Source organism: Lactuca serriola, chromosome 3, assembly GCF_051521515.1.
Source record: "Lactuca serriola cultivar US96UC23 chromosome 3, Lser_US96UC23_V15, whole genome shotgun sequence".
NCBI lineage: Eukaryota > Viridiplantae > Streptophyta > Magnoliopsida > Asterales > Asteraceae > Lactuca > Lactuca serriola.
The window spans coordinates 171994285-172014840 of record NC_136410.1 but is presented as its reverse complement, the minus strand read 5'-3'; the positions used below and the strand labels follow the sequence as shown (position 1 = coordinate 172014840).

Genomic DNA, 20556 nt, shown 5'->3' with positions numbered 1-20556 from the left:
AAAGTTCTTTATAAATTTATTTGTAAAAAAAGTGTAAAAAAGTTAGTTAAACATGAATAGGATTAATATAGATTAGGTAGATATATGCTAAGCTGAGACCATCTCTGGGGATGTCAACGGGGGCAAACGGTACGGGGGTTACATCCCCCGCCTCCACCATCGAAATTTCACTATTCCCCCGCCCCCGAAATTTTCAACCTCCCTGCCCCGCCCCCGCCCCCAAATTCCTGGATTTCCCACCTCCCCTGCCCTATTCCTCCGTGTAACATCCTGTTTTCCGTCATTTCTTATTTCAGGGCCGTGGTTCGGAAGTTGATTGTGTAAATGCTTTGGGACCTAAGGAGGTAATGTTTAGACCTTTTGGAAGGAGGTAATGATGGTTATGAAATCTAAACCATTTAATTGTATTTTGGGCCGAATGGTAGAACGGAAAAAGTCATAGGCCGAGTTCTTGCATGAAATATGAATTTTTGTTCGAGAAGGTTTTAGGCCAAGATACTTAGATAATAATCGGAGTTGAAACGAAGAAGTTATGACTGTTTGAAGTTAGGAAGGTTTTGGACTTAGTCTAGTACGCTGGGTGTAAATTGAGTACACTGGGCGTATGCGATCAGTGCATAAACTCTATTTTCGTGGTTCGATGTAACATCCCAAAAATACGGACCAAAAATTTTATTTTTGACATAGTAATTTATAAAAAACATCATCAAGTTAATTCATTTCATCAAAAACCATAGATCATAAGTCTAAAAAATATGCCATAACATAGTATCAATGCCAAAGTACAATCCCAAGAATCTCATATGCGGAAATCATGTGTGTGATGCATTGCTACCGTACCGGCTCCTTTCCCTTCGAGGAAGAAGTACCTGAAACAAAACTGAAAACTGTAAGCACAAAGATTAGTGAGTTCCCCCATCATACCACATACCATACATAACACATACTATCTATCATAGTCGAGTACTAGCTACCCCTTCGGTCTATTTCAACCGGTAACTTGCCTAACATATCAGGGTGCTGGCCTACCCCTTCGGTCTTTTCGACCGGTAACTTGCCTAACATATCAGGGTGCTAGCCTACCCCTTCGGCCCTATCGACCGGTACCTCGCCTACCATATCAGGGTGCTGGCCTACTCCTTCGATTCTTTCGACCGGTACCGGGGACTATTTCACCCCTACTACTACCACCACATATCATCCTAGTGCATAACATACAACTCATATACCGCCTAGCTTATCTACGTGTTGGCATACCCCTTCGGCCCTATCAACCGGTACTGGAGTCTATTATACCCTCCTACCTCTACCACATAACATCATAGCATACTAGCACATAAGCATAACAGATAGCGACAAACCATGTAATTATCACAAAGACAATCATCTCTACTATAGCTCTTAATAATGGGCCAACATTGGTGCCTTCGATTCACTTCTACTGGAAGGTAACTCACCTCAATGTCGTAGAGTATCCGAACTGTCCTCGATGCTGGGATCAACTATTCTCAAACTTCTACACATAACAATCTCCTTCAATTATCCTTTCATACTCATAACCCCTTTAGGGTCAATTCTGGTCAAAGTCTAAGTCAAGGTCAACACCCTAGTTAAATTCAACCTTTGGTCAAAGTCAACATTAGGTCAAAGTCAACATATGGTTGAGTCAACTCTTCGAGTTGGTCCAACAACTCGCCGAGTTCCATAACTCAGAGAATCTCGAACTCGCGATACAACTTGTCGAATTACCCTCTAACTCGTTGAGTTCTCCCTTATGACAAAATCGGGACTTTTCGTTTAAACTCGTTGAGTCCCTCCTTGGACCCATCAAGTTCTACTTCTCCCATAGTCGGGACATTTGGCCCTTAACTCGCCGAGTTCCTCCTTGAACTCTTCGATTTCTCTTTTAATCTACAAGCCCAAGGATGTCCAACTTGCTGAGTCATCTCTCAGACTTAACGAGTTTACTCTGTAATAGAAAAGGTTGGGCGACCATGGCCCAACTCACCGAGTCGTATGAACAACTCGTTGAGTCCCCCATAATCTAGTTCCATACAATCGATTTTAGTCGGGCATAATGCATCCAAAATACAGATCATGGAGTCCCTCAAAGACTCTGGATCTGAAGTTATTACCCCAAAACATGCTTGCATCCATGTATGGTTCCATAATATGCTCCATATTGCCCTAAACTACCCCATGAAGAGATCTTGTAAACAAATAGACAAGCTACATACTTTATACCTCAAATGAACTAGAAATGAAGCACAAGCTCTGGATCTATTTGCTTCCTCTAGAATCCCCAAACTTCCTCTTCCGCCTCAAGCTTCAAAATCACCAAAAACACACAACAATGGCTCAATAACACTCAACACGGGTTAGGGTTTCATGACTAAGGTTTGGAGGTGATGGAGGTTGTATTTGAGGCCGAATAAAGTGTTTAAATAGGGTGCAAACCCTGAAAAGTAGGTTTTCAATCTGGCAGCCCTACTCGTTGAGTTGAGGCTCTCAACTTGTCAAGTAGACTTCAAGTCCTGCGTCCAATAATTTCATTCCTACTCGACGAGTTTAGGGCCTCCAACTCGTTAAGTCCCTTCAAAAAGTGAGAAATTAATAATTAAAAATACATACCAGGAGATGGGCATTACATTTGAGCCCTATTTAAGCTCCTTAACTTCCCCAACCCCATTCCATTCTTATCCTCCACCCCTTCAACATCCTCCATTGAAACCTTAACCCTAGTTTCAGCCTTGTGAGCAAAAAGAAGTTGTTTTTAAGTGCTTTGGAGTGTTCTTGGTGCATCTGGGAGAAGAATGAGCTCATTAGAGAAGTGTTGGTTGCGTTAGAGCTTGTAGATCTAGACCTTGTTCACTTTGATATTTCTTCTGGAGGTATAAAGTTTGAATTTTGATGATGAAATTGTTAGATCTAACTAGCTTTGGGTTTTATGAGCTTTTGGTCACTTTAAGTGCCTAAAGTTTAGATATTGAAAGTTTGTGACCTTGTTATGGATAAAGTTGGAAACTTTATCTATCTAAACATCATATTAATTCAAATATGAAGATTGGAGACTTGGACTTATTGGATTAAGTTGAAAAAGATGCACTTTTGGTCCCTTTAAGACTTCAAGACTAGATCTTGTTTGTTAGGACCATTCTAATGGATAAAGTTGGAAACTTCATTCATTATGAAGCTATTACGAACCATAAAAATGTGATATTGCTCATTCTATCCCTTCCACGCAAGCGTTATGATGTCTTAATGGATTAATAAGTTAGGGTTTTGGTTTTTGGACCTTTTCTAGCCATAGAAAGTCATAAAGGTGGAAACTATATGACTTAAGTTGATGTTTTGAGTCTAGATCTGAGATCTAGACAAAAGGTATTATGTGATAAAGTGCTTAATGGAGAAATAAGATCAGACCGAGTACGCTGGAAGTACAAGGAGTATGTTGGGTGTACGTAGCTACCTTGGACATTGACTTTTATTGACTTCTGTTGACCGTTGACTTTTTGACCAAGTTTGACCTTGAGTCAAACTTGAGGATTTTGGGATTTTGATTAAGACTTTATCTGGTTCTGGTGTTAGTGGATTCATGGGAGCAAGCAGTGCAGAAGGGAGCATATCGCAATGTTTCAAGGTTCTTCGATTCAGGTGAGTTTCGCCTCATTGTACTGTGCCAATGTCAGGCCATTAGTTTTGGTTATATTTAGTAGAAGGATGTCATAAAGACTGTATATAGTCGTGTAAGAGAGATTAGGGACCTTTGATCTAGGCTCTCTTTTCTGTTCCTATGTGGTTGTGGCTCTAAAGTAAGATCACCTATCCAGGTGTCTAACTCATCTCTGAGTATATACGGTTATGCATTCCTTGGATTGTTGGTATTTAGTATGTTGTTATGTTGTAGTGATCTGTTAGATAAGTATCCTTGTATATACTTGCTATGTAGTAGTGATTTGTTAGATATGTATGTTGGTATATATGATGTTGTTATGCGGTACTGATATGTAGATGTATATGTTACATGTACTTGTTGGTTATCATCTAGTGGAGTGCCCTAGGGATTGTATGTGGTAATGTAGGATAACCTGAGAACTCTTGATCTAGGCTTTCTTGCATGTTCCTTGTTTGGTTGTGGCTCTAGAGTAGGATCATCTGTTCGGGTGTCTATCTCACCTCTAGTTACTTATAGTTAGGCATTTCATGGAGGTTAGTTGGTAGAGGGATTGTGTGCTATTAGAGGACTAGTAGGCGGTAATGAGTTGTATGATTGTTGTCTACCTATATTATGTGCCTACTTGGTCCTGATTGTTTATATGTTGACATATGGTAGCAGTGGGTTGAGGCGGTCCTTCTTTGTGTTGTAAGCCAAGATACCTGGTGCGCGCTGGCTGTAAGCCGCAGGCACGGAGGCTCGGGAAGAGCGGTTGGGTTGAGGCGATAGGCCAACAAACCCTGGGTATTGCAGCCTGAAGGCTGAGTAGATCCCGATGCATGCTTGTATGTTTATCGTATGGGGTATTTTGGGGGAAACTCACTAAGCTTTGTGCTTAATTTGTTGTTTATTGTTTAAGTATCATCGGTCGTCATGGGAAGGTGAAGGCGTGACTGTACACATTCATTAGAAACAATGAAGATTCTGCGCTTTAATATTACTTTGATTTTAATAAATATATTTGGATTAAACGATTTTATTTAAAATGGATTAGTAAATGGGAAGCACTGATGGGTTTTGGTCCTAAGAACATCCTATGTGCTCATACAAACCCTAATGCTTGGATCTAGGTTTCTCTATTGTACATGCAAGTTATCCAAGACTATAAACCCTAATTCTATCATACAAGTAATCATATTAACATGAGAATGGGTTTAAGATATTACCTTGATTGTCACTCCTCTAATGGTTCACAAACACCATAAGCAAGAGGATGAAGAGGAGAGAGGATGGAGGCTGCCCAAAAACGTCTACAAACCCTAGAGGAGTCCTGTCCACGTTTTTGGTCCTTAAGGGATCTATATATAAGAGGCTATTAGGGATAACTTAACAAGGAAACCCCAATTTGGATGCTTAAGCCCTAAGCAACCCATAGACTCCTTTAATCAAGCCCTTGGACGATTTCCTTATGGGTTTCCCCATAGAATTCGTCCACCCCTTAATACAAGGCAATCCAAGGCCCAAATTGTAATTATCTTATAATTACAATTCCAGTCCCTTAAGTTTAATTAATCTCTTTTAGTCACAAAACTAATTACCAAATAATTCTTGACTAATATTAATTAAACAACATGATTTCTCCTTTAGTATATTATTCTCATAATATATTAATAAATCATATTTAATCCTTTCTCTCCATAATTCATCCTATCAAGTTGCTTTGGTGAAGGCAACCCAAAAGGACCATGCACCATCAGGTCAAGTACATACCAAAATAGTTATGGATTTGACACTAATCCAACAAGCTCTACTTAAATCAAATGAAAATTTTTGGTTGTGAAAATGGGACGTTACAAGTTTGTATCAGAGCCCTGGTTTGATCGAATTAGAGGAACACTTCTGTGAATCCAGTCTCAAACTAGGATTCGATAGTTTTTGTAAAATGTTTTTTTGAGAAAGAATTTATAATAAAAGGGTTGGGTTAGGGACATGAGATCGGTCTCTTGTCATATTCTTGTTTGATTGTTCGCTTGGGATCAGGAACATGGGCCTTGACCAAACTTTGGCTTTTTCAGGAAGATGCGGTGTGTACAGTCAACCAAAGCCCGAACAAGACAGTGGTTCCCAAAATACCCATACTTGTTATGTTTACTATGTTTTGATTTTTCTGATATATGAATTGTTAGAAAAGAATGCTAGTGGATAAGAAAAGATTCTTTTAGGAACTGTTGGACAGAAATGCCTGGTTTGTATGATGCCTAATGATACTGGTAGTTGCTTGCCTGATATATATTACTTGATTTGTTTTTGATGTGTGTATGTTGATTAGTTGTATATGGTTAGGATTGACTAGCCTTAGAACGATTGACTTAGCCATACTTCTTGTTCCTTGGTTGGTTGTGTACTTAGGGTAGAGTCGATTATTCGACAGTCTATCTGATCTCGTATTGTTTACAACAAGCATGAACAAAAGCAACCGGTGGTATGGGAGCAAGGATAATCCTAGGAAGAGTGCCTAGGAAGTTAGTTGTAGCTTGTAGAATAAGTGGATGTTAGCACGCATAGGAGTGGTCTAGTGTAGTGACTTAGGACCTTCAGATGAATTCTGAATCGACTACGGATAGGTGTGGAAGGTATTATGGGCCCATACTACTGAAAGCACATGATCTGTATGAGATTTAGGAGGAGCCTCGAGGTTACTAAGGAACTAATAGGAGTGTGGCATGGTGCATTGAGCACTATGTTTTGATGTCTGATATTTCCTTCTTATATTCCTAGTATGGCTACTTTTGGAGGTTCGTGATTAGGTGTTGTTGGCACTAGGAGGAGCAGGTATGAGTAAAGAGGAGATCTATGGGATCATTGTTGCCAAGGTGGTAGATGCGATCAGGGAGGCGATTCCGGAGCTATTTGGGTCGGTTAAGACCGTGTTGATCGAGGAGTTTGACCGGCGCTATGTCGTCGTTCTGCAGGTAGCTACTGCCGCATCCATAGTAACCGTCATCAATATAGAACCTCAGGGAAGCGGGGCAATGTAGTACCGAGATTTCAGTTATACGAAGTCTCCAGAGTTTAGAGGCAACATGGACCTAATAATCGCTTCGAGATGGATTTCTGACGTGGATGGTTATTTCTTCACGTGTTCATGTCCCGAGGCCCAAAAGGTGAAGTTTGTGCTGAATTTTCTTCGTTAGGGTGTGAAGGATTTGTGGGAGTTTGTGAACCAAGGCTTTTCACAGGCTGAGCGAGCCATAGTAATTTGGGAGAAGTTTCTAGACATGTTTCTGGGCGGAGTATATTCCTCTTATGGAACGAGAGCAGTTGGCTCAAGAGTATCTGGATATGAGATAGATGATTGAGTCAGTGGCAAAGTGACCAAGATGTTCACTGAGAGAGCTTTGTTCTATCCTGAGCTCGCTGCTTCGGATCAGGCCCAGATGACTCGGTATTTGAGTGTGCTCAAGATGGATATTTGGTCGTTTGTGTCTACCCAACAATACAGTACCCTCGCTAAGCTTTAGGATGCCGTGAGGAGGCGAGATATTGAGATAAATACCCAGATGAAGGCGCAACATCAGGCTTCAGTTCAGTCCTATCCTGCAGAAAAGCAGTTCAAGTCCGCCGGCCAGAGTTTGGGATCAACCGAGAGGAGGTACCGATCTTTTGTATGTCATAGAAGTGGCGACGAGGTTCATTTTGGTAGGGATTGCAGGCGGAGTTTGCATGTTTGTTTCTATTAATTGATTATTGTAGTGATGTGATGGATCATTTTGGTAGGGATTGTAGGCGGAGTTCGTGTGTTTGTTTCTATTGCGGCTAGGAGGGCCACATCAGAGCTCGTTGTCCTTTTCTTGTTTTTGGTGAGGCGTTGGATCCTACACCCCTAACTCGGCAGTTACCAACGATTGTCATGGGACACCGGGAGTTTCGGGGGCCGATGTTTGAGTCATTAGTTCTTCTATTTAATCGATTATTGTAGTGATGGTATTCATTTGTGTGTTCTACTTATGTTTCAAAGTTCAGTTGTAATGTTGGATGATTAGTTGAATGGAATTATCTTAGTTAGCTCATTTGAATTTGATTTCTTGTTATAAATGGATTAATTATCTTTGTCATCGGATTGTATATGTATTGGGATTTATGAATGTTTTGTGGGTTCAAATTCTTCTGTGTATTTGGATATCAGTGGTTGAGATCAAGTGGTGGAGTTCAAGTTAGTCTGGGTATCGAAGGATTGTGAAGTTGTCAGATTCTAGCATATTTCAAGTCGGGAAGAGTGGAAACTTGTAGCAGGAACACCTTGTGCCAAGGTTCGGGTGGCTATCTCACCTCTGCTTACTTATGGTTATGCATTTCATGGAGGTTAGCTAGCAGTGGGGCTGTGTGCTATGAGAGGACTAGTAGGCTATAGTGAGTTGTATTTGCTTGTATTATGTGCCTACTTGATCTTGATTGTTTATATGTCGACATATGGTAGTAGTAGGTTGAGGAAGTCCTAGGCCAAGATACCCTATGCAGGCCGGCTATAAGCCGTATGCACGGAGGCTCGGGAAGAGCGTTTGGGTTGAGGTAGTAGGCCAACAAACCCTAGGTATTCCAGCCCGAAGACTGAGTGGAACCGACACATGGTTGTATGTTTAATGTATGGGGTATTTTGGGGGAAACTCACTAAACTTTGTGCTTACTTAATTGTTTATTGTTTCAGGTATCATCGGTTGTAATGTGAAGAACAATGAAGATTCCGCACTTTAATATTACTTCGATTTTAATAAAAGTATTTGGATTAAACGGTTTTCTTTAAAATGAATTTATAAATGGTAAGCTCTACTTAAATAAAATGAAAATTTTTGGTTGTGAAAATGGGACGTTACACCCCGCTCCCAATTGATTTTGGGATTTTTTATCGGATGAAAAGAAGTTGTTTGTTGGCTTAAAGAAGCTATTTTTTTAAATAGTTATTTATAACATAATTTTATATGTTAAAAACAAAATGTTATCACATCTGAAAAACGTTATATTAACAACTTAAAAACATGATTTTTTTGTTGAATTTTGGAAGCTCAAAATCATTGATATTATTTATTGTATTTATATATATATATATATATATATATATATATATATATATATATATATAATATCTAATATATTAACAGGGTCCACATGGGGGGTTCAAGATTGACCTGACCACCCCCGTCCTCGCCCCCAAAATTAAAATATGGGTTAACCTTACCCCACCCCATCCCGATTTGTTGACAAATATTCCCCATATGGGATCGGAGCCCTACGATTTAGAGGTCCCACAAAACTTTTTGACATGTCCACCTCACAACTTTGCCGAAAACGACCATATCATTTCACATTGAACTTAATTGTAATGTTTTTGAGTTATTTTTTGTTTTTAGACATAACATTCGTTTTTGAGTTATACAACTTCATATTAGCTTATGTATAACTTGACACCTGTTTCGAATTCCGATTAGCCTATCTATATTAATCATTTCATGTTTAACAAACATTTTTGTACCGATTTTACAAAAAATGTTTTTAAAAAACTTTATAAAAATAATAATTATACAACATTTTATGTGTTATGTAGTTAAATATATGAATTAAAAACAAATATGTAACCTTATCCAAATTTAAAGAACAAAAAAAACATAATTATAAGTGAATTAAGTTATGAATTATAATTATAATGACCATGAAATCTGCAAGTATAAACAAACAAAATGTAAAAAAAAAACATAAAAAAATGTATTCAAACAAATCATCAAAATTTGTTAAAAAAATATTTGAAGAAAACATCAAAAATAAAATTCAATAAATCTATTTGAACAAAACGCTAAAAAAATATTTTAAAAAATTATTCGAACAAAATATAAAAAAATATAAGCAAAAAAATATAAAAAAAATATATTAAATAAAATAATCGAACAAAACGTCAAAAAAAATCTAAATTATAAAATATAGTACAAACAAATTAAATAAAAATAATAAACAAAATTACATAAATGGTCTTTATGGCAAGAAGGGAAAATATTACATTTCACATAAAACTTAACTGAAAAACTTAACAATTTTAAACAAAAAAAAACTGTTTTTTGTAAGATTTTTAAATTACATAGACCATCTATGCTAAATATTCATTAGAAAGATTGAAGTTGGTCAATTTTGTTAACACTATTTATATAATTTTGTTTAAAAAGAATGGTATGAGTAACATTTAATTCAAAATTCAAAATAAATGGATAAAATAATGATATTCTAAGACTTTTTTCTCTTGCAACATAGATGCTTGATTTCAAATTGTGAAAGCAAATTTTTTAGACTCACATGTATGGTATATAATTTTAGACTAAAATGATAACATTGGATCAGGTTAAGATCATAGTATCGTAATCGTTAGTCGGATTCTAAGATTATGATATAAATCTTGATTGACGCATATAAAATATTAAAAAAAAAAAAAAAATCCTATGATTTGAAGAGGATGGGATCTAATATGAAACCAAAAGAAAATATATATAATTATTGGAACTTGAATGAATGCACCCACCTTAGTTGATGACGAAAACAAGACACGAGTCAAAGTGACACCTATCCATTCTTTCTTCGTGTCAGCCGACTTTTCTCTCTCACCGGATCTGTCCAAACTACATGACGAACGCAGTGACACCATCCTCCCTCACCGTCGATGGGCCCAACCACCTACGCGTCACCTCCTCATTCGCACAATCCACCCCTCGCACACTTTTTGTTGTTTTACAGTTTGCACAGAAAGCGAGAGAAAATTCAGGGCTGCGGTCAATACTCAGTTTCTCAATACCCCAGGAACAACCTCGAATCAAAGCCTTCTTATCCAAGCAACTCTCTCTCTCTCTCTCTCTCTCTCTCTCTCTCTCTCATGCTCGTTCCACGAAGCCACGTTTTCAACTTGTTCCAGATTCAATCCTCCACGTGCTTCCCTCGGTGTTTATATATATCTCTCTCGGTTGTTAATCATATAGCTGCTGAAGAAGAAGAACAAGAACGAGAACCAGAAGCAGTAGATTTGAAGAAAAAAGGAAGACCAATTGAGGTTTAGAAGAAGTAATTACTGTTTACTGATAAATCATTGTGTGAAAGATCTCGTGTGAGAATGACCTGCGATAATTTGGAGTTGCCACCGGGGTTCAGATTCCATCCGACGGACGACGAACTGGTTATGCATTACCTATGTCGAAAATGCGCATCTCAACCGATTTATGTTCCGATTATAGCAGAGATTGATCTGTATAAGTTCGATCCATGGCAGCTTCCTGGTAACTTAATTTAAATTCTCCTTGTCCTTCATTCATCTTTCGATCATGGATGTTTGTTTTCGCGATTTGGATCTGATGGAGGATTCGTTTTTGTTTATGGATTGATTTCGAACAGATATGGCTTTGTATGGAGAAAAGGAGTGGTACTTCTTCTCACCTAGAGACAGGAAATATCCCAACGGATCACGTCCCAATAGAGCCGCCGGAACTGGTTATTGGAAGGCCACCGGAGCCGATAAGCCAATCGGAAAACCAAAGCCGGTTGGGATCAAGAAAGCGTTGGTGTTCTACGCCGGAAAAGCTCCCAGAGGTGTGAAAACCAATTGGATAATGCACGAATATCGTCTCGCCAACGTCGATCGCTCCGCCGGAAAACGAAACAACAATCTCAGGGTATAAATTATAATCAACTCCAAAATCTCCAAAAAAAATTAGTATCTTTTCTCGAAAAAGTAAAATTGTCAAATTCTGATCCTCTTTTTGTATTTTGCAGTTAGATGATTGGGTATTATGTCGAATCTACAACAAGAAAGGTACTCTCGAAAAGCACTATGTGAACGATAATCAATTTTCGGACATGGAAGTGGAAACGAAGCCCAAAATTACACCGTATACCCCTACTCCACCACCGCTACAACCACCGTCAACAACCGTACCCCATCACGTCACGAACGACGTGTTTCACTTTGACACATCCGAATCGATTCCAACTTTACATACGGATTCAAGCCCTGAACACGAAAGGGAGGTAGAAAGTGACCCAAAAAGAAGAAATGATTTTCAATTCAATTACATAGACCCGTTTCAAGATGACGCTTTTACCCCTACACCATCGCAATATTACAATGACTATCAACTCTCTCCTTTACAAGACATGTTCATGTACACACCCAAGCCCTTCCAGATGTGAGAAGATTTCATGAGTAATGAGTTCACCATGTGCACTTGATGACAGTATTTTGTACTGTTGTTTAAGCGTAAAGTACATATCGAGAAATTTGGGCAAAAGATGAAGATTCTATGTATGTATGTATATCAAGTGGAAATGGCCCATTCTTGAATTGGGATAAGATCATAAGACAAGTTGAAGGGTATAATGGGTACAATTTTGTGTGGGCAAATGGGGCAAGTTGTTGGAAGCACAAATGGTTGATTTAGAGGGGGGACACCTAATGGGTAGAGTAGTAGTAGAATGGGCAAATTGCCATAGATGCAAGAATTCTTGGTCGTGGCTTAGTTTTGCCCAAATGTAGAACACATTCATTTCCTTTTTAGACTTGTAATTTGATGAAAAAGGGAATGAAATATAAATGTTAAATGTGTTGGTTTTTACAACTTTAGGTTTAATATTTCATGGTGTGTAGATATGGTGTAAATGTGTTCTAATTGTTCATGTTTGAAGTATATTTTTAGAAGAATTTTGTGAATGATGGTTTTTATTGTCACTAACATGTGTAAGCAGTGTTTTAAAAACCGGTTCGAACCGGGAATCGGAGGTGAGGGCGGTTCGATTTGGACCGGTTTTATAATGATTTACTGATCGGATTGAACCGGCCGGTTTTAGTAAAAAACCGGTTCAACCGGCTAAATTGAACCGAAATGGACCAGATTGAACCGGACATTCTTGGACTTTTGTGTTTATTTTGGGCTTCTTTGTTTGATTTTGACTTCTATAATGATTGTTTTTATATGTTGCATTATATTTGCATCTGTAATACTAAAAAGATGATAAATTTTGTAATCAATGTATGCAGGATAATTAAAAACATATAAAAATATAGAACCGGTTTTATCATTCGGTTGAACCGGTCAAACCGATTGAACCGGAAAACGTCATCCGACCGGTTCAATTAAAAAACCGGTTTTTAAAACATTGTGTGTAAGTGAAGACTAGAAATACAGCGCGAAATAACTATTCAAAATAATGTATTAGAATCGATATTTTTAACTAGTACAATATAGGTATTATATAATAACAAATACTTGTGTAGACTTGAATATGAAAACTTGTTTTAATTTGTTAATGTTAATAGTTTATTTTTAATTTTGTGTCTGTTTGGTTATTGAAAATGTGATTGTTACTCTAACACCGCCGGACCACAAATCACGTCCATTTTGTGGACCACCAAGTTCGATACCCCGAACCTACAATTTTAATAGCATCTTCGAGAAGATTATTATTATTATTATTATTATTATTATTATTATTATTATTACTTTTTAATCTAAACATCATTGAAATGGATAAAAAAAACCTTGCTGATATATATATATATATATATATATATATATATATATATATATATATATATATATATATATATATATATATATGTTTAGGTTTTATGGAAAACAAAAAACCTTAAAAATCATAAAAATACATAAAAAAATACTTAGAGATCACAAAACTTTTTTTGAATTTTTTTAATAAAAAATCGCAGCTTTATATTAAAATTCGCTGAAAAAAATAAAAAATCAAATTTTCTTTTATAAAAAAAAAATTCAAATTTTTTTTTCAGTAAATTTCTTTAAAAAGCTGCGATTTTTACATAAAAAATTTTTGTGATCTCTAGGTATTTTTTATGCATTTTTATGATTTTTAGGGTTTTTTTGTTTTCCAAATAAACCTTCCTTATATATATATATATATATATATATATATATATATATATATATATATATATATATATATAAAGGTTTTTTTGTCACTTGTCACACTCTCATTCAATTTGTCAAATGTCGTTTTATGAGTTTTCTATTTTAATAAATTTCATATAATACTTTAATATAATAATTATAATAAATATAGTAATAAATGCATATCAATTTTATTAATAGATTTACCTTCTTATTTCAAAATTTCCAAATTAAAGCTTATTAGTTTATTTATTTAAATTTAAAAGATAAAAAAATCAATTTTAATAATTCATTATTTTTCTTATTTTCTTATAAATCCAAAGTTTTTAAATATTTAGACATTTATATTTAATTTTTTTAATTAACCCATGTAATACATGGGTCTTACACCTAATGTGTGTGTGTGTGTATATATATATATATATATATATATATATATATATATATATATATATAGATTATTCATGTTTTCTTTTCCTAGAATCATTTAAAACTAACTTATTGATCATTTCTCTAGGGCCGTGATTATCACGGCCCAAATAGGTTTACTAGTATAAAACTGATCATTTGCACGAGGAATAAAATGTATAAGTGAATGTTAATCTCAATAAGAGCTTTGTTTGGCAATATAAAATTGATCATTTGCACGAGGAATAAAATGTATCAACGTGGAAACACCATCCATTTCATCAAAAAGGAGCCCTTGCAAAAAGTCTTAATTCAACTAAACTAAACATCAAACAGTTGGTGTGTATTATCAAATGAGCAGCCAATTTCACTTTGGAGGGCAACAAGAAGTACAAAGGGCAGACTTTCAAATGATTCAAAATCATCATACATTTCCCAAGTTAAGTGAGCATAAACAAAATAGATAAAATCCAATTAAATATCCACAATTTCAACCATTCAGTAAGAGTATCAACTTGACAATGCAAAAGACTTGAATGAAAGGGCAATGAGTGTCTCCAAATATTGTAGACTTCGATCATATATATAAGATTAAGCAACTTTTTCTCTAGGTATGCTTTACTTTTACAATTTGCCCACAAAACATTTGAGAAGAAAAAAAAATATAGTTATAAAACAATTCAGAGAGATTAAAGATATAATATTGAACTGGTTCCTTCATAAAGAGTGTAATTTTCGATCATATATTGAAGTTCACAAGAATTTTCTGATCTGGGTAATCTTCGTTTATCAATTTTATCATAACTTTGTAAGAAAATATCAATATTTTCTCTAGAAAGATTAAAATTCACCTCAAAATTTGTTTTGTAATAGATTAGGCTTTGGTTGATCACCAATCAACTTAGCAGCAAGCACTTCTACTACAAAAATATTAATTAACACACCTAAAATGAATAAAAATTACACACCACCCTTTTGATCATTAACTTTAATATCGTGTGCGTGCGTGCGTGTGTGTGTGTGTGTGTGTGTATATATATATATATATATATATATATATATATATATATATATATATATATATCAACATATGAAAATTTACACAAAAAAGTTACAAAATTGATCCATGAAAAACTTACACAAAGGCAAACAGATTTTACAAGATGGAGAAATTGTTACCTTTTACTAAGGTCCCACTCTTGGTACAATCAACTAAGGATCATCCACCTATCGTGGAAAAAATTGACAGAGATAAAGAAAATGCTTAAATAACAAGAAAAGGGAATGGCTAAACTTATATGAGTTTGTGATTAATAGGGTAAACTACTTTGACAAACGACCCCCATATTTTTAAATTAGTTCTATAATTTATACACACACTTTTCAACCATTTCTAATAAAGTTCGATTAAAATGCATTAGAAAGTATATTGAGGAAGCTAAGAGGCTTTGCTTCTTTTTGGTGTTAATGTAGGTCTGCCATTGTTTCTATACAATATCATGAAAATGGATAATTGAATAATTTACGTTGGTGATTTTATATCACTAATGTTATTTAAGTGTAATGGGGTTAATTTGTTGATCAATGTCACTTTGACAATTATTGAACAAATCAGTATGGTGAGGAGGGCACATTTGTTTAATTTTGTCTTTGTTGAAAGTATAATGCTATTTAGGGGAGAAGCCCCTCAACCAGCGGGGGTCCAGGGGCAGCACCCCTGGGAACGGGGTCCAAGGGGCAGAGTCAATCTTAGATGCACACAATAGATAATTATAAACATTTGAACCTAACTATATATATATATATATATATATATATATATATATATATAGGAGATTAAAATTATTCATTTATTATAATTAGAATAGGGATATATATGTATATATATATATATATATATATATATAGAAATGATCATTTGAGAACCTATAGTTTCCCGAGAACTAAAGGTGGAACGTTGGATTGAATTATTGAATGGTTTGGATGGATCGTGACATTTTTGTAAATATGAATGAATGTAATGACATTGACATTTTAGGTTTTTATCCATGTACTACAAGGGTAAATTTGGAATAGCAAGTAAATAAATCATTAATAAGAAAAACAATTTACATTAATGTAAATATCCTCTCGTTCTCTATCGTATTCCTGACCTACTCCTTCCCTTCTCCACCCACCTCCTCTCTACGCCCTCCAACAACCACTTTTCTCTGGCCTCCAGTAACCACCCTTACCTCGTCAACAGCCACCACCTATGTCGCCTTACCAACCTATTCATTGCCGACTGCCACTACATAGACCTAATATCACTGCTCTCCCGTATATTTAGAACAGAAGTGGTTGTCTTCAATCGGCTTGTCATTCTCACCATCGGCTTTAATCATCGTGTGTACTGTCATATATCTACTCCTCCATGCTTGTCCACACTCCAAAATTTTAGATCAATCGGATCTGATCCATCTATATCCTCTCGAATTGATTTTTACGTCCGCCTCTAGGCCTTCAAATTGACTTCAAGGTATGTCTCTCTTTTCCTCCGCCGCTACCCTCGGTCAGCGTATTCGCCGTTTATCCTCTAAAATAAACGATTGCAGAACTCTGCAACCACATCGCAATTAATTTATTCTGCTCACCACTTAAGTGCTTGTGTTGTGAAACCTTGCTTCCCTTGTTCGAAGGTATATCTAGTACAATTCGATTACTTGTAGTATTCTAAGATTTTAGGACTCAATTTGAGTCTTCGCCTGATAACATAGTATTAGAGCGTCTGATGTGCTTTATATATGTATGCACATAAAGTGTTTGGTATTTTGCCTACGATTTTACTCTCAATGTTTCTCTTTAATTTTTTTAGAACCGAACTCATGCATCTAAATTATACATGTCCTTTCGTTCACGTTTGCCAGGATATGGAGTTGTAATTACTTTTTCTTTCAGTGTTCTTGATAGGATGCTAATGTTGAGGTATTATTCTCCACCAGATTTCATTAGAAGATTGCCATTCCTTAAATTATCGAAGAAAGTTAGCAATTGTGTGGTAAGCCTTAATCCTATCTATGACATCCCTAAATTTCTCGGGCAGAAAAGACCGATTTAGTTTACGCTTTTAAAATAAAATCAGAGTAATTTTCCAAAAGATGTTGCGGAATTTGTCCCCAAAACAAAATATAATAAAATTTTATCAAAGCATTTCTTAAAGAAATGTATTTCATTATATAACAAAACCTGGGAATGTCATGTTCCGATACAGACCAAAAGCATAAACACTACATTATAATCCTTACAACAGTTATTTACATCTACTAGCCTATAATCCAAAAATCCCTCGTCATCATCCAACTATGCTCTGGGTCCACTACCTGTAATATAAAAAGCTGAGTGGGTCAGGTTTGGGAGCCAGGTGAGCATATAGAGTTTTCAACCCACAAATAATAATAAATTTATTAATTTCATCAACCAACAAATAACCCTGATTACCCGTCAAGGCCTCTCATCATTTTAACACACATCAACTATTTCATCTACCTATGTTTTACCCAACATATTTGTAGATAAAAATACATATACAATTTAAAACTTGTATAAACATCTATTCAACACCCATCTCAAATAAAAAAACAATATAATTACATATAACACGTATCTTATAGAAAATACTTCTTATCTACGTGTAAGATGAAAGTGACCACACACTTACTTGATTTAACGATAATCGGGCAACATCTCATCTCTTAAAACGATCATTTCCGATAAAACCAGGATGTTTTCTCAAAAACCGGGCTTTATGTAGGAATAGTTTCGTCTCGAAAAAACTCTTTTCTCGGGATCTTCGGGCTCTCCGGGGCTTGCTTATGATGCTAGGATAGTATATTAGGTTTAGGGGTAATTTTTGCAATATAGAAGAAAGTGTAGGGTTGAGAGGATGAAAATTGTAACATCAATTCGGCTGGCATTGTCCACTATTTATAGTGGCTGAACACTCGAGTTACGCTGGGCGTACCTCTATGGTACGCAGGGCGTACTGCTTCACTAGCCACTACGTTGGGTCTACATTGAGTATGTTGGGCGTACGAAGGGATCATCTCAGACACATCAAGGCTACGAACACGCATCTATCATGCGCAGGAGTAGGCGACGTGGCCAACTTCAGACCGAGTACACGAGTACGCTGGGCGTACTTTGATTTATCAAACTTAAAAAAGTCGTAACTTTCACATATGAACTCTGTTTTTGACGTTCTTTATATCCACACGTAGGTGAGACCATGATCTACAACTTTCGTTTAGACACCGTTGGCTAATTTTGAAATTATTATTAAAGTTATATTTCTAACAAGCCGAGATAGGAAATGTCCGTTAAAAATTCATAACTTCTTCATCCGTCGTCCATTTTTGTCTGTCTTTTTACCGTTAAACTACTATCAACAAGATCTTCGATTCTCGTTTAGGTTGTGTCGGCTAAAAATCACTCGATCTAAAATTTGAGTTTCGGGTTGCATACTACTAAGCCGAAACTTAGAAAAATCATAACTTCTTCATACTAAGTCAGATTTGGACCTTCTTTTTATGCACGTTCTCGGTTTAACATATACTACGACTTTCATTTAGATTGCTAAGGCTAAAAAGCACTTTATCACAAACTCACTTTCTACATCACACAATGTTGTGTCGGTTCTGTTGCGAAACTTCGACAGGTCATAACTTCGTTATAACTCGGATTTCGGTATTCTTTGTATCTCCGGAATCCTTGTTTCTACCACTACAACTTTCTTTATAGATATTGGCTTTATCTAACTTTTATTTTCGACGCTTATTTTTTTTATGCTTAATTCATTAAATTATAATAATTAAGTATAAAACACATAATACTCAAATAATACATCTTATTATTTCAAAACAAATTACAAAGGTTGACCTAGACTATTACATCATCATTAATTCCTATCTTAGAAACACGGACATTACACTATCCATTACTTTGGTATGGAATTCTAGGGTTATTTTGACATGCGTTCCAGAATTGATTATTGTAATGCTTAAAATCAAAATCAGCGATTAGATATCCTTTTATTAGTTGATTTGACCTGGAATTGATTTGGGAGGTCCTTCCTTCTTAGGTAAGTCATTGCCATTTTACTTTTTAGTCAATACATTCAAGTAATGCAGTCGATTGAATCTTCCTTACAATCTACACTATCAAGAGTAAGTTATATATATATATATATATATATATATTAATACTTATTGATTTAATGTTTATATAAAAGTAAATTATTTGTTGTAAATAAATTGATTTACTTACACTTGGAGGGGACAAATTGGGTGGTTTCTTAACTTGCAACTATAGCTGCACATGAAAGAACTCTTCTTGATCAATGCGAAGCTTTATGGACTTGTGCATCTTTTGTACTGGTAAATATTTACTTTTTAAATTTTAATAAAAGTTTAATAAAACTACAAAGCAACAAAATTTACATTATATTTTATCTATTAGCTAATTTACCACATATGATTTGTGGTAATTGCTTCTATATTGAGCTTCATTAATCACTTGTGAGTCACATATAAATCATCTTAATTATTTATTTTTTGTAGCCATATAATTTATTTTAATTTTTTTCTTTTTAACGATTCACATATAGATCACATGTGATTCAAATGTGAATCACATGTGATTTACATGTGAATCACATATGATTTACATGTGATTCACATACAAATCATATGTGATTCACATGTAAATCACATGTGATTCACATGCAATTCACATTTGAATCAAATGTGAATCACATGTGATTCATATATGAATCACATGTGATTCATATATGAATCACATGTGATTTACATATGATGTCATATGTAAATGTGATTCATGTGTAAATTGAATGTGATTCATATGTGAATCGGATGTGATTCATAAGTGAATCGCATGAAAATCACATATGTATTTTTGTGAGTGTTTTTGCATGAAATAATTTTTTTTAACTTTCTTGTAGATTTGGAAGAAATTGTGTTGAATATTGAAGATGTGAAAAATGATAAATTGAAGAAAATAAGGAAATATAGATATGAAGACATGAAAACGTTTTCAAATTTGTAGCATTTTTTATTTTTTATATTTTATTTTGTATCAAATAAAATATTTGTACTATTATGTTTATAAATTATTTAATAAAAATGAGAATTTTTATGATTTACTTATGAATGTTATAACAATATAAGAAATATGCATATATGCATTTGAAAAAATATGTATATATGCACCTAAAACTTTGATTTTTATTGTTAAAAAAATTCGAGTATTTTTTTTAAATATTCTAGTTATTTTTTTTTTAAATTTATTGATTTTTAAAAATGTACTTTTTAAAAAGAAAGCATTTTTATTAAAAAAAATTGCAGTTTTTCTTTAAATGCAATTCTTTTTAAAAAAAATGCAACTTTCTTTAAAAACCTGTAGTTTTTTTACAAAAATTACAGTTTTTGGAAAAATTGTTGTTTTTTTATTTAAAAATGTAGTTTTTTTTTTTAAATTGAAGTTTTTTTTCGAAAAAAA

At 34.9% G+C, this 20556-nt stretch overlaps 1 protein-coding gene and 1 long non-coding RNA gene across 2 annotated transcripts; one reads left to right on the top strand and one right to left on the bottom strand.

Moving 5' to 3' along the window:
• Nucleotides 1-719: 719 nt before the first annotated feature.
• LOC145093369 (uncharacterized) lies at nt 720-10338 on the bottom strand. The gene is made up of 2 exons (XR_013702842.1): nt 10215-10338; nt 720-869 (listed from the first exon to the last, which is right to left on the bottom strand). It is a non-coding gene; the product is annotated as an uncharacterized LOC145093369 (long non-coding RNA).
• A 302-nt stretch (nt 10339-10640) lies between these two features.
• Nucleotides 10641-12294, top strand: LOC145093368 (NAC domain-containing protein 2-like). Its single transcript, XM_079031480.1, has 3 exons — nt 10641-10959; nt 11075-11352; nt 11453-12294. Exons 1-3 carry the CDS (start codon nt 10797-10799, stop codon nt 11867-11869), a joined length of 858 nt encoding a protein of 285 aa, XP_078887606.1. The 5' UTR covers nt 10641-10796; the 3' UTR covers nt 11870-12294.
• Nucleotides 12295-20556: the final 8262 nt, after the last annotated feature.

What these genes read in the sequence shown, in the direction of transcription:
- LOC145093368 (XM_079031480.1), top strand. Translation starts at nt 10,797, where the DNA reads ATGACCTGCGATAATTTGGAGTTGCCACCGGGGTTCAGATTCCATCCG. An exon ending in CGATCCATGGCAGCTTCCTG is followed by an intron (nt 10,960 to 11,074) that starts GTAACTTAATTT and finishes GATTTCGAACAG; the next exon opens with ATATGGCTTTGTATGGAGAA. An exon ending in AACGAAACAACAATCTCAGG is followed by an intron (nt 11,353 to 11,452) that starts GTATAAATTATA and finishes TGTATTTTGCAG; the next exon opens with TTAGATGATTGGGTATTATG.